The sequence below is a fragment of the Hippocampus zosterae genome, chromosome 1, assembly GCF_025434085.1.
Source record: "Hippocampus zosterae strain Florida chromosome 1, ASM2543408v3, whole genome shotgun sequence".
Lineage (NCBI taxonomy): Eukaryota > Metazoa > Chordata > Actinopteri > Syngnathiformes > Syngnathidae > Hippocampus > Hippocampus zosterae.
In genome coordinates this window covers 2,887,501-2,901,232 of record NC_067451.1, presented here as the reverse complement: position 1 = coordinate 2,901,232, position 13,732 = coordinate 2,887,501, and the positions used below count along the sequence as shown (strand labels likewise).

The 13,732-nt window shown below is 45.5% G+C and overlaps 2 protein-coding genes across 11 annotated transcripts in view; one reads left to right on the top strand and one right to left on the bottom strand.

Moving 5' to 3' along the window:
- The window catches only part of LOC127601505 (neurexin-2-like), a 344,756-nt gene that overhangs the window by 166,777 nt on the left and 164,247 nt on the right, over positions 1-13,732 (bottom strand). For 7 of the 10 annotated variants that reach the window (XM_052066875.1, XM_052066893.1, XM_052066858.1 and 4 more), the window contains 4 exons: positions 13,705-13,732; positions 11,018-11,401; positions 9,239-9,442; positions 7,548-7,574 (listed from right to left, as the gene is read on the bottom strand). The exon at positions 13,705-13,732 is cut by the window's right edge and continues 411 nt beyond it. In XM_052066875.1, the coding sequence (XP_051922835.1) occupies positions 7,548-7,574; positions 9,239-9,442; positions 11,018-11,401; positions 13,705-13,732 (643 nt within the window). The remainder of the gene's footprint in view (positions 1-7,547; positions 7,575-9,238; positions 9,443-11,017; positions 11,402-13,704) is intronic. The other 3 variants (XM_052066883.1, XM_052066919.1, XM_052066859.1) reach the window with 1 other exon arrangement.
- Positions 1-13,732, top strand: part of tdrd7b (tudor domain containing 7 b) — a 221,898-nt gene that overhangs the window by 186,899 nt on the left and 21,267 nt on the right. The gene's annotated exons all lie outside the window — the stretch shown is intronic.

Sequence of the window (13,732 nt, the reverse complement as noted above, 5' to 3'; positions counted from 1 at the left end):
GAAACTACGTCCGGTTGCGTTGCGCCAGACGTGGCGTCACGCGCTTGAGAATGTGTCAAGTCAAGTCAAGTCAAGTCAAGTCAACAGTATTTCTCGAGCACTTTCAAACAGCCATCGCTGCATACAAAGTGCTGTACATGGAGCAATTTAACATGCACAATAAACAGTAAGACACATCGGTAATAAATGCGGTAGAAAGCACCAAACAGTAAAACAAAAAACAAAAAAAAAACTAAGTCATGCTAAGTCGAATGCCAAAGAATACAAGTGAGTTTTGAGGAGGGTTTTGAATTTGGGCAGCGAGGAGGCTTGCCGAATGTTCAGTGGGAGGTCATTCCAGCGAGAGGGACCAGAAACAGAAAAGGCTCCATCCCCTCTGAGACTCAGTTTAGTCCTTGGTACTTCTAATAATGTCTTAGATTAATTATTTAATTAATCATTATTAAAATTAAATTCATAAATAATTATTAATTAGATTAATAATGTCTAATAGTGTCCTTCAGAGGACGCAGTCTGTGAATTTGTGATGTGTTAAACTGCCATCTGGGAAGGAGATTCCCTCCATTTGTGGCACCTTCTAAAAGTGTCAAATGTTTCCCCAGGTGTGTTTTGTTTGTTCATTTTTGGTTTTTAGCTTTTCCCGTTGAGACTCTTTTGTGCTTAAGGGCGATATTCATAAATTCGACTTGACTTTTTGATCGTCAATTGCCACAAATAATACGATGTAAAGCCTTCAAGTTGTTTTCAAGGAAGTCAAGGAGGGGGGGGGGGGTAAATAGGTCGCTTTTAAGGATAGCACGCTAGCTACTAAGCTCCCTGTACGCTATTCCCACCAACTTCTAACAAGCACCATGATCCACATGCGTATTCCCAGCCTAATCAGCATTAATATTAACACTGACTGCTGTAATGTTAAGCGAAATGGCCTGCAGGCTTGCACTCGGCGAGCTCGAGCCTCACCTTGCTTGTTGTGCATCCCCCCCCTCATGGCAGTGCTGACTCCCTACTACAAAGCAAGCACATGCTCATTCGCTACTGCCCCCGAGTGGTGTCAAGGAGTTCAGCCACTGGCCCCGACTACGAGGGCTCCCAAGTGCCAAGTCCACTTACGGCAGATGGGCCGGTTCTGCATGGTATCATGCGGGGCGACCTGGCAGCATATTAAGCAGGAGGCTGTGGGCACGCCGGGCACATAACGCACTGTACTACAATTTAGGAATGTTCAAATTGGATGGGCAGACGGTGAGCACACGAACATGCGCACGTGCGCGAAACTGGGGAGGTTAATAGCCATTTAGTCCTCGCACCCTTCACGCGTGATTACGTGGGGTCGGCTGGTGGCGAGGCCGAGGCCCAAACAACCTGCCACCCATTTTGTACGTAAATCATGTTAATTACCGAAGAAGCGTGTACGCGGGACTAAAGGGCAGCTGTGGGCATATGGTGAGAGTACTGGACAACGATGGACCTTATCGGACTGACAATGTCCTTTAGCGGTCAATGGATCAATAGTGCTCTTTTCAAGAAGCGTCTTGTCAGTGAATAACAACCTTAGGCACGTCAATACCAGAGGCACCAAATGGCAATCTGTCCCAGTCTCCCAAAATGAACAAATAAATAAAAAACATGATATTGCTCATTCTTTGCAGATGATAAAGAATACATGGCTGTGTCATCGCATTATCTGTCTGTGGTAATTCTCAATTCGTGTCAAAATATTTGTTATTTTAAAGGTGACGGCACCACAACGCTATCCGTTTGACAGCATGAAACTAATCAGACTTTTCAAAGCAAAAGTATGTGGCTGTTTTTGCACAAAAGCAAGTCATTCTCCTTGTTTTATTTTTAGTTTAAAATCAAGTCTCGTCTCTGAATGGAAACAAACAACTAGCTGTGTCTTCTTTTTTTTTTAATCTCTTCACTGTCTGCTGGAAGGTGATTACAGTGGACAGAAACTAACAAAAGCAACTCAAATTGAAAAAGCATTTTTGTCAAAGCAAATAAAACAGAAAATGCTTGAAAAAAAGACAACTAAAGGAAACAAGTTTGATGTTTAGCAACCTACTGAAAACTCTCGTGACAGTGAAAATGTGCTTTGTTGTCACCAGTGTCAAATAATATCATATATGAGGCTCAGTGTGTGGAAGCAGTATTTTGCACTGCGCTTATAGAACCTCAAAGTCTGCGGACTGTCCAGAAAATCCACTCCCTGGATTTGATTTGTGGATGGTTGCTTTCAAAATGTTTTTGAAGTAAGCCATTTTGTTGAATTTTTACTGCATTATACTTAAAAGGCACAACAATACAATTCACCTACTTGAAGGGGGGGGAGTGCTAAAACTAATACTAAAACAAAGAACATATAAATAAAGTGTGATTTTTTAAAAATGAAGTCAGAACTAATTCATTCATTCATCTTCCGAGCCGCTTGATCCTCACGAGGGTCGCGGGGTGTGCTGGAGCCTATCCCAGCTGTCTTCGGGCAGTAGGCGGGGGACACCCTGAATCGGTTGCCAGCCAATCGCAGGGCACACAGAAACGAACAACCATCCGCACTCACACTCACACCTAGGGACAATTTAGAGCGCCCAATCAGCCTGCCATGCATGTTTTTGGGAATGTGGGAGGAAACCGGAGCACCCGGAGAAAACCCACGCAGGCCCGGGGAGAACATGCAAACCCCACACAGGGAGGCCGGAGCTGGAATCGAACCCGGTACCTCTGCACTGTGAAGCCGACGTGCTAACCACTGGACTACCGGGCCGCCCGAAGTCAGAACTAATCATCATGAAAATTCCAAAGCTATTCTAACCCTGGTCTGCTGAGACGTTACTCTCTGTGATTTGAGTCGAGTTGAGTTCACTGCCACGATAAAGGGCTGTTATCAGATTTTTTGCTCACAATTCGAAAACAAACAAACAAACAAAAAAATCCCCAGAATAACGTCTTGAATCTCCCAAAACATGCAAGTCATGCAAGGCACCGCTGTGCTTTTTAAAAAAAATAAAATAAACAATGCTCCATCATTCACAGAAAACTCACGCACCCCTCTGGAAAATGAACAAACAGCACAAAACAACATTTGTGAAATTAAACGAGTCTCCTTCCGGGCAAACACCTGCTCGACTAAAATGGGACGTCGGCGTGCTTTGCGAAAATGATTCTGGAAACCCCAGCGGTCGAATGTTTGCATTAATGGCCAGCCACTCTTGTGAACTGACTGCCAGATTTTAATGAGCCCTGTTTCTAAAGTTTGATAGTTTGAATTTATAGAAAGGTACATTTTCAGTCAGGCTAAATCGGGTGACTGCATGGAGGCAAGAGCTCGGACAGCACGACTGAACAAATGGCACACGCGCACACACACACACACACACACACACACACACGGGCACACGTTTGTCACTGACGTTTTTCCTGCTGTGCACAAGCCACTTTGAGAGGGTTGAGAGTACCAGCAGGTAACCCATGAGGACTTGTTACATGTGCCCCCCCCCCCCCCCCATCACGTCCCTCTCCTCTTCTGCCACTAAAAGCAAAAGCCTGCAATGGTTACATAAGGCTGCTAAGTTAATGTGCCGTTGTCTTAACAAAAGATAGGATTTACGCTCCGCAGCTAGAAAGCCTCCCTTTTGACGATAATGCCATTTGGCTCCTATCTTAAGATATCACATTTTCCATCTCGGGCACATTGCCGCCGGTCTAATGAAAAGCTTGGTGCTGTATGTGTGTGTGTGTGTTTGCGTTTGTGCACCAAAAATACACTCTGTCGGCTATGACAGGGCGGTAAAAAATATTTGAAAAAAGTGTCATCATTGTAAAGTAATTGTCGTTTTTGAGGACTGTCACCGGGGTGGTCCTCGAAAAAACGGATACGTATTTTTTATGTATTTGCGATTGAATAGTAGCGAGGTCGGGCTGGCAAACATCATTGATTGAGCATCCCTTGGCTAAATAAACACCACCGATATCTCCGGTGTGCAAACGGCTGCCGCCGGAAGACATTCTCAGCACTTCTCGGTGAACGCAGGGAATTAATCCGACTTCACACACACCGCATAAATCCGACTTGATTCGTCATTTCAGCGTCTTGTCCCGTGGTATGACACGGGCTTTGACAGCGGCCCTCTGTAGGCTTACGGTAATGAAATCAACCCGTCTAAAATCCCGCCTAACGTGGTCGCGATGGATTGACGGAGTGACACCACCGTGACGGAACATTCCACTTCTTTGCCTAAAAAAAAAAAAATAAAGGAATCAATAAAATTCCTTGGCTGCTTTTGCACTATGCTCTGGGTAATTGCCCATCAGCACTGTGAAGCGCCGTTCACTGACTTTTGAAGCATTGGACTGAATATGATCAAATCATTTTTCGGAATTCATCTACCAGGTTATAACTGATGTGAAGTCGTATTTTGCTTGAAGCTTCTTTTTTTTTGGGGGGCGGGGGGTACTCTTTAACTTTGAGTCAATATTTTAAAGTGGCAGTTTGACAAGATGATTTTGGTTACTCGACACACCTCTCCCGGTGAGCCTAATGAAGTGGCTAGCATAGAAGGAAAGAGACGGTGGCTTTTTCCTGGATGTCTGTTGTTTAAAATATTGAACCGAGTATCAGATTCGTGTTTTTCCAGTTACTGGAGGGACCCGAAAGGCGGTAAATAGTGCTCAAAAGCTCTTCTTACTCTGACCCATCAATGAATCTTTGAAGCATTTTTTGACCTTGTTTTGGATTTTTCATCATAGTTCGCTTTTATTTCCTTTTGACTTTTTTTTTCTCATTTTTTCTAATTCTTTTTTAGAGCTGCTTTGTTCATTTGTTTGACTAATTTATTTTCTTTAGAATGATTTCTTTTAGTTGAACAGTTTTTGTATTTGTTTCAGTTTGTTGTAGTTTATTTTCATAAAGTGCAACAATTCTCAAACGACTGTTTGACCCCTTTTGTACCGACACACATCAATACCGAAATAAATACATCTTAAATGAATCCTAAAAGCACATTAACAAATTGACAACTAGGGACATTTTCACTATATTTTCCCCCAGTTTTCTTGAATGCATTTTTATTTTATTTTGCTTACAAAAAATATTTTTCTTTTTCAGTTTTCGTTAAGTATGATCCCCTTTAATCAAATGGATACACACGTTTATTTTCTGGAAAAAGAAAAATGCAATGTTGATATCACCCATTTTAGGAACGAAATCCGATTTTTTTTCCCCAAAAGGTTCAGTGCCCTCTGAGGGCACACAGATTTGAGAGTTATTATGCAACGAGGAATATTATCGGCCAACTCGATCGTATGTGGCCTGGAGTGTGGGAGATCAAATGAGCATTAAGTAAAAATGGCTGGCCTCCATTGGAGCGTTAAATTGCCTGAACGAATCAAAATCCAATTCAAGTACCTGCAAAAAATACGTTACAAGTCGGAGTCAAACGTTGATGTGTGGCCTCAGTGCAACTTTTGCACACATTGGGCAAATATATCAATTGGTTGTCCCCAGGGGAGATCCCGGGTCACCATGGCAGCAAATTAAACTCTCTTCCGGCATCCACATCCTTGAGCAACGGTGACTTTCCAGCTCAGAAAAAAAACCTGACAAAGCTGCTTTAATGGCGCGAATGAAAACAGAAAAAAAGTGAGAGCGAGTTGATGAAACAGCAACCACGACAAATTTCCACTCACTCCAAATTAAGTTCAACAAAGCTCCATTGCAGTGCAAAAAGGCTGCCGAACACGCAAGACGCCATCACTGAATAAATTATACATGGATTGTGTTAACGTGAGTTTGACGATGTGACTGAGCGGGTGGTGGGGGAACATCACCCAAATGTCATGAAGGCATCACATCACACCCGTGTTGTAAATCAGGCTTGGAGGGGGTAATGGAAGACATGTGCTGGTGCTACGTTTTCAGAAGAAAAAAAAGCTGTTACAGTTACAGAAGAAAGAACATAGAATCAGATTACATGTGCATTTAGGAAAAATAAATATCAATCTGCCTGTCTATCTGTCCATTGATTTTTGCTATTTGTGGGCCGGCTCAGTCTTGATATGCCGCAAAGAGCAAGGCCCACTGTTTACAAATATGTATGGCAGCAATAATTATTATATTTTCACTTTGATAACATATTTGGTATTGGAGTAAAATATGTATTAAAATATTTGAGTTCATTTTTTAAAAAAGGTTCTAGTAACAGTCTACTCGACAACACTGAAAGTTGCTGCAACATCGGCATAACATCCTGACAAAAAATAATAATAATTTAAAAAATAATAATAATAATAATAAATAATGCCTTCAAAATAAAAGTTCAGCTAATTTAGTAGGCGCACACAAACTCCTTAGTGTTTCCTTATTGACTGCAACTGTGAAATACGCCGCTACGCTGCCCAAGATAGTGAGCTTTCATTATCCTGTATGCTTTTATTTTGAAGGTCCAACCTTTCACAGCAGACCCAGAGGGTGAATGCTTGGAGTTGTGAATTAAAGCCTTGGATCGCCGAGGAGCCCTTCCGCAACTTCACAAAACGCTTTGAACGGGCACACACGAATTGCAGGGAAACGAATAGCTGAGGCACGGAGGGGTACTTTCTTTTGTAAGTCACACCAATTGACCGACACGACCATGCCCTGTCCAGACTCTGAATAAGGATGCATGTCCTGTCCAGAGCCACTTCTCGCGCACATTTCTCATAAAATAGGCAGCCTGGCTGAGCGCTTAGTCAAGCCGGGGAATAAACAACCTCAACTACTCTCACCTAAAAAAGAAATAAATGACCACGGGCTGCAAATTGCCGATTCATGGTCAAGTCTTCAAATAGCTTGATCGGGAACGGCGTGTCCTCATAATTTTGTCCACTCGGGTCCCGTCGAAGCCAACTCACAAGCAGAGACACAGTCCAAGCTGTTCTCTGTCATTGCCTGACATCTAGTGGTGATCACGAGCACTGCATGCTCAGAGTGGTGCATGCAATCACTATGTATGGGGAAAGACAAACAATTGTCAGTTTTTGTTTTGTTTTGTTTTGTTTTTATTCTCCCACTCTTGTCACCGAGCTGGTAGCCACCACCGCTTACCTGCGAGCCCTCGTCTAACCGAGACACACAAGACACACGCATACACAAGAAAAAAAAAACACACACACTTGGTAATTATTCTGTCAGCGAGAGGCCAAAACCATGGCCGAAAAGTCCTTTAGTGGTGTGTGTGGGTGTGTGCGCGTGTGTGGGTGCGTGTGTGTGTGTGCGTGTGTGTGTGTGTGTGTGTGTGTGTGTGTAAGTTGCCCTTTTCTGACACAATGAGGGACGTTCAAGGACGAACTGAATTTATTTTCACGATTAAGAATTAGAAATATGCTTTTCTTTCTACAATAAAAATGAGTCAAAGAGAAAACGCATGCAGTTAAGAAGAAAGTCTGCAGATTAATTGGGGAGCAAGGGTGGGGTTGGGGGGTTATAAATGAGTGCAACAGAAAAGGGGCAACCGCACTGAATTTGGATCAGATGGTACATTTGAGTCAGAAGAATGGATAGAAAAACTTACTGAGACTACAGTCTATCCTGATACAATCTGGCGGAAAGAGAGAGCGCAATGGTGAGATCAAATCAAAAGAGCAAAAGAAAGAGAGAGAGAGAGAGAAAGAAAGAGAGAGAGAGAGAGAGAGAGAGTTTTACATCCTTCAAGGTACATTCTGCAGACAACCAAGAATTTTCTCTGGGGCCACCATCCGGGGACGGCTCTGAGTCAGCATCACCCTTTCATTTCATCAGCCCCCGTTCCCTCCACTCATCGTTTCCGGCTGCAGAAGGCAATATTGCACCACGGGGTTCACTGTCTGCCAACCCCCAAATTCGTCCAGCCTTATGTATTATTTTAGCATGCCGGAATTTTCCACTGGCCAGTGTGCAAGGGTGTACGGTGTATCGAGAATGCGTGTGGCGCTAAGGATGAGAAAGTGTGTTGCTGTGGTGAGATGATGTCGCTCGTGGCGTGAATGACGGCCAGCGTGTTAAAAAAAATATATATAAATAATAAAAAAATATATATATCTTTTTTTAAAGATACATATTCGATTGTTATGTGTGTACTACATTATAATGAACTCATTCAAAATGACTTTGCCGCATTGGTTTTATTAGGTTAATTCTGTGTCATCCGTCCAAATGTAAAAAAAAAAAAAAAAAAAAGATTGGTGCACTTGCCTCCTGGAGCACTTTGGGAACGCCAGAGACCCAAAACAAACAGCGACAAGAAAGGGTGATCTGCACATCCCAGCCGCTTCATTCCTGCTGCACGCATTTGCCAAAAGACCAAGAGTAAAAAGCCTCGATTGAAGTGAATCATTTTCAACTGAGCATTAGCCATAAAGGGTCATTTTCCTTGTCGCTACTCGATATGTAGCGGCGGCAAATTGTGCGCGTGCAGGGGAGAGCAGCTGAGTTGTGGTCTCGAGCCGTCAACCGCGACAGAATAGTGGACGCAAACAGCCGGGGACCAGCGTCACAGAATGGAGGGCGTGGCCTCAGCAAATCAAATAGAAGTCACGTTCAGATTTCATATGAGCATTTCCTGGACGCGTCATTTGGAAGCAATACTAACAAAGTTTTGAAGCTGTGAGCAGGTCTCCCTGACAGTTTGATCCGAGGCCGCAGAAACACGAGCCATTGAAGGGATGAAAAGTTCCATGGATGGCCTGATGCGGGGGGGGGGGGGGGGGGGGGGTTCAGATGGGCAGGAGAAAAGAAAAGTATCGAAGAGAATAAAGGAATATTTGTCCTCGCTTGTAGTACCTCCCTTATTGGGTGTTCTGCTTTTCCTCAACTCAAAAAGTTGCAACATTTTCACAAAAGAAACGGTGAAAACGATGCAACTTTTGGTTGCGTTAGCGTACGACCTCAACTCTTAGTGGGATGACGATTTGGAGTATCCTAAATTTTAAGACAGGAAAATGGAGGAGCTCTGATGTGATGCGAGGAAAGAAAAAGGAGAAGGTGACAGCAAGAGGCGAAAGTGCGCCTGAACAACTTCCCATCCGGAGAGGCCCAGGAAAGAGCTTCCATCGGACAGGCAAGCTGATTCCTGATTTTGTCGACATCTAGTGGTCAAGAGAGGGAGTACTTCTTCCTCTCATACGAGCACGGCCAAGTTAAAAAAAAAGTAATTTAAATGTAAAAATGAGGAGGTCAAGGATGGCAGGATGGCGAGGTGGACGGAGGAATGACGGCGGGGCCTACCGAGGTTGACGGTGAGCTTGACGCGGCCGCCGTCCAGCTCCAACCGCAGCGTGTCGGCCGACTCCTTGGAGGTGCTGGCCACAAGCAGGCCGTAGGCGCGCTGGGACATGAAACGCAGCGCCACGTCCTCGGCCTCCGTGTGCATGGTGACGGGCATGATGATCTTCAGGTACATGCTGCCGTCGTAGCTCAGCACCGTCGCCTCTGCGTGGGGCGGGAAAGACGAAATTGGTGAAGTGGGACCGAATGAGGGAAACGGAAAGGAGACGCGCTAACCGCTGGAGCACATTAAATCAAAAAAAAAAAAATAGAACGCTTTGCTTGGTACAAAACAAGACAAAAACGACTCAAAACAGAGCATTTTAATCCCTTGAGTTCGTCTGACACTGCATGAACAAATATACCCGCTAGAGGGCAGAAAAACCTCACTAAATCAGCCCTTCACAGATGAAGACGTTTCATCCTGATATGGAAATAAACCTTGCTCAGCCAAGTCAAACCGCCGATGATTGGACCTCAAATGTGCCTACATACGTTGACCAACAACCATTCACACTCCCAATCAAAGCTAAGGACAATTTGCACTGTGAGACGGATGTGCTCACCAATCGGTCACCGTCCCGCTCACCGTGTACTGTATATATATTTAACCTTCTATACAGTAATTAGTATTATCATAGGTTATTGATGGATAATTGAGGTCATGGGTAAATAAGTCACGTAAGTAAATATAACCAGTGAGTCCTAACCAATTAAATGTTTATTTACTGAAAATCTATGCCAGCGAAAAAAGAGTGAGCGCCAGCAGGCCCCCCAGTTATAATCTGCATGGTGTGGTTATTTCTCGGGGGATTGGATTGTTATTTGCATTGCACATCGACATAAACACAAACACAAAAGTGCCTTGTTAGCATAAGCTATTACTTGTACCAAAATAGTATGTGTTTTTAAGTCTGTTTATGTGAAGATTTTTTTTTTTAAGTGGGCATGAGCTGATATTAGGTCCTGATGGGATGGTAACCGTGTGCAAATATATTGCAGTATCACAGTATTATATATATTCCAGCCTTTAACCATTAAAAAAAGGGAAATAAAAAAACACAATTATTTTATTTAAAAATATAAATAGAATATTTGGAACGTGACGGCCAGTGTGAGTGGTTTTTGAAACCTTGACTTTTAAAACTACGGTAAACCGTCAAACCGGAAATCGGCCCATGTCTGCTTTGAGCGGTACATTATTATTGCATGTGACCTGTCCGACCTCGATAATTTGAACACTGGCACATTCATTCATCTTCCGTACCGCTTGATCCTCACTAGGGTCACGGGGGGTGCTGGAGCCCATCCCAGCCGTCTCCGGGCAGTAGGCGGGGGACACCCTGAAACCGGTTGCCAGCCAATCGCAGGGCACACAGAGACGAACAACCATCCACGCTCACACTCACACCTAGGGACAATTTAGAGTGTTCAATCAGAATGCCATGCATATTTTTTGGAATGTGGGAGGAAACCGCAGCACCCGGAGAAAACCCAGGGAGGCCCAGGGAGAACATGCAAACTCCACACAGAATCGAACCCGGTACCTCTGCACTGTGAGGCCAACGTGCTAACCACTGGACTACCGGGCCGCCCTCACTGGCACATTGAAAAGTATATTTGGCCCTTTAGGATTTATATTAGAGTAACCCGGTCTACAGTACATGCCTTTTGTGATATTTGTCTTTGGTGGTGTACCATGAAAAAAAAAAAGTCCCTCTCCATATCCCCAGAACGCACCTATCTCGCAGTTGGTGCCCAGGAACCCCGTGCTGGTGCAATCGCAGATGTAGCGGTTCCAGCCCTCTTTGCACAACCCGCCATTGCCACAGGGGGTGCTGCTGCAGCGCTTCTGCAGCTCGCGCGTGCAGAAGCTGCTCACGCCCAGCGCGCTCTGGATCTCGGCCAGACGGCGAACGTCGCGGCTCTTGCCGTCGATGAAGAGGTCGCGGACGCAGCCCACGTAGCCATAGTTGAGCAGCGCCGTCCACACCTCGGGCGGCAGAATCAGCTCCGCTTTGGACTCTGGGAGACCGCCCAGGTACATGTCGCTGTCCAGGTCTAGGATCTCGCTGCCCTCTGGGGAGCTGAAGGGCATATTGCGGCTGTTGACCGAGATGGACCCTGAAACGAGATGAAATGTGATGGTGCAAAAACAAGCAGGAGGCGATAGAAATGGCATCTGTGTAAAATGTTGCACACGAGCTAAATGGAGGAGAAAGAAAACAGAATGCAGCAAGGAGCGGGCCAAGCAACCCCTCCTTCCCCCAACCGCCCCCATTTCTACCTCTCTTTCTGTGATTAACGGCTATGTCTTCATTTTCTATTAAAAGCCAATTACAGCGGGAGCAGCAGCGAGATCACACGCCGACAGACGCGCACGCTTCGTCACACACTTTCTCATTTACAGCGCGCCATTAGAAGGAAGACCGCATGCACGCTGTTCATCAGTCACACGTGCAGATGTTCCCATTTGCGCCCACAGAAGGCACGAGGCATCGCAAGGCCAGCTTTAGGCTTGGAAACAAACAAATATACAAAAGCCAATGTGGCGCCCTGGGCGAGATTCTATATGGCCATCGAAAGAAAACACTTTTCTTCCACTTTTCTCCGCAACAAATGAAGCTGTAACTGTTCATCCACTTTATTGTTAGTATTACTTTTTTTGTTACAAAAAATTGGATTATTTCCATCCATCCATTTTCCAAACCGCTTGATCCTCACCAGGGTCGCGGGGGGTGCTGGAGCCCATCCCAGCCGTCTTCGGGCAGTAGGCGGGGGACACCCTGAATCGGTTGCCAGCCAATCGCAGGGCACACAGAGACGAACAACCATTCGCACTCACACTCACACCTAGGGACAATTTAGAGTGTTCAATCAGCCTGCCACGCATGTTTTTGGAATGTGGGAGGAAACCGGAGCACCCGGAGAAAACGCACGCAGGCCCGGGGAGAACATGCAAACTCCACACAGGGAGGCCGGAGCTGGAATCGAACCCGGTACCTCTGCACTGTGAAGCCGACGTGCTAACCACTGGGCTACTGGGCCCCCCTTGGATTATTTCAAATTTCCTAACCACGGAATCATTTTATTTTGACAGACAATGTAAAATGCAACTTCCATCCATCCCATCCATCCATTATCTGAAACACTTTATCCTCACCAGCTGTCGTCAAGCCGTAGGCGGGGTACAGCTTGAACTGCTTGTCGGCCAATCGGAGGGCACTCAAACATTCACACTCACAATCACACCTAGGGACAATTCAGGGTGAACAATTAATCTGGCGTTCCTGTTTTTGGAACGTGGGAGGAAACCCGAGTACCCGGAGAAAACCGACACCGGAACAGGGAGACCATGCAAACTCCACACAGGAAGGTCGGAGCACTGGTATCAAACCCGTCGTTTGCAAGAATGTCGATTTCAAATTAATTAATTTGATCCAATTTATTTATTAGATTGTTTGTATTCATTTCAATTCAGTCTTCGAGTAACTTGAAATTAGGCGTGAATACGAATCATTCATTTGAATGTCGGAGATGAATTTTCAGCTGGTTTTTGGCGCCCCCTGGGAATCCACGATGCCCTTGCATCTGCCTCTCTTGATTAACGGACGAGCTGGCCGCAAAGCATCCATCCATCCATCCATCATCTACCGCTTATCCGGGGCCGGGTCGCGGGGGCAACAGCTTTAGCAGGGAAGCCCAGACTTCCCTCTCCCTAGCTACTTCTTCCAGCTCTCCCCGGGGGATCCCGAGTCGTTCCCAGGCAAGCTGGGTGACATAGTCTCTCCATCGTGTCCTGGGTCTTCCTCGGGGTCTCCTCCCGGTGGGACATGCCCGGAACACCTCACCGGGGAAGCGCTCAGGAGGCATCCGAATCAGATGCCCAAGCCACCTCATCTGGCTCCTCTCGATGTGGAGGAGAAGCGGCTCGACTCGGAGCCCCTCCCGGATGACCGAGCTTCTCACCTTATCTCTAAGGGAGAGCCCGGACACCCTGCGGAGAAAACTCATTTCGGCCGCTTGTATCCGGGATCTCGTTCTTTCGGTCACGACCCATAGCTCGTGACCATAGATGAGGGTTGGAACGTAGATCGACCGGTAAATTGAGAGCTTCGCCCTTTGGCTCAGCTCCTTCTTCACCACGACAGACCGATACAACGTCCGCAGGCCCCAAAGCAATATTTCACCAATATATTTCACTGTGAATATTTTTCCCGGCAAAAATCAACGTTTGAGATGGACATTGTTTTACAAATGGAATCCTTAAATGTGGGGACCTCACACAGTCACACAGATTTGTGAGTTTTTCTTTTTCTGCTTAAATGTGCCGCGAGCCATTTTTCTTTCCGTTGAAGCTAGATAACACTTTGTCAACAGTACAGGATGTGCAACGTACCTTGACATTTTTTTTAGATTTTCCTTACCTTTGCGTCCTTCTCTCTGGAAATCCAC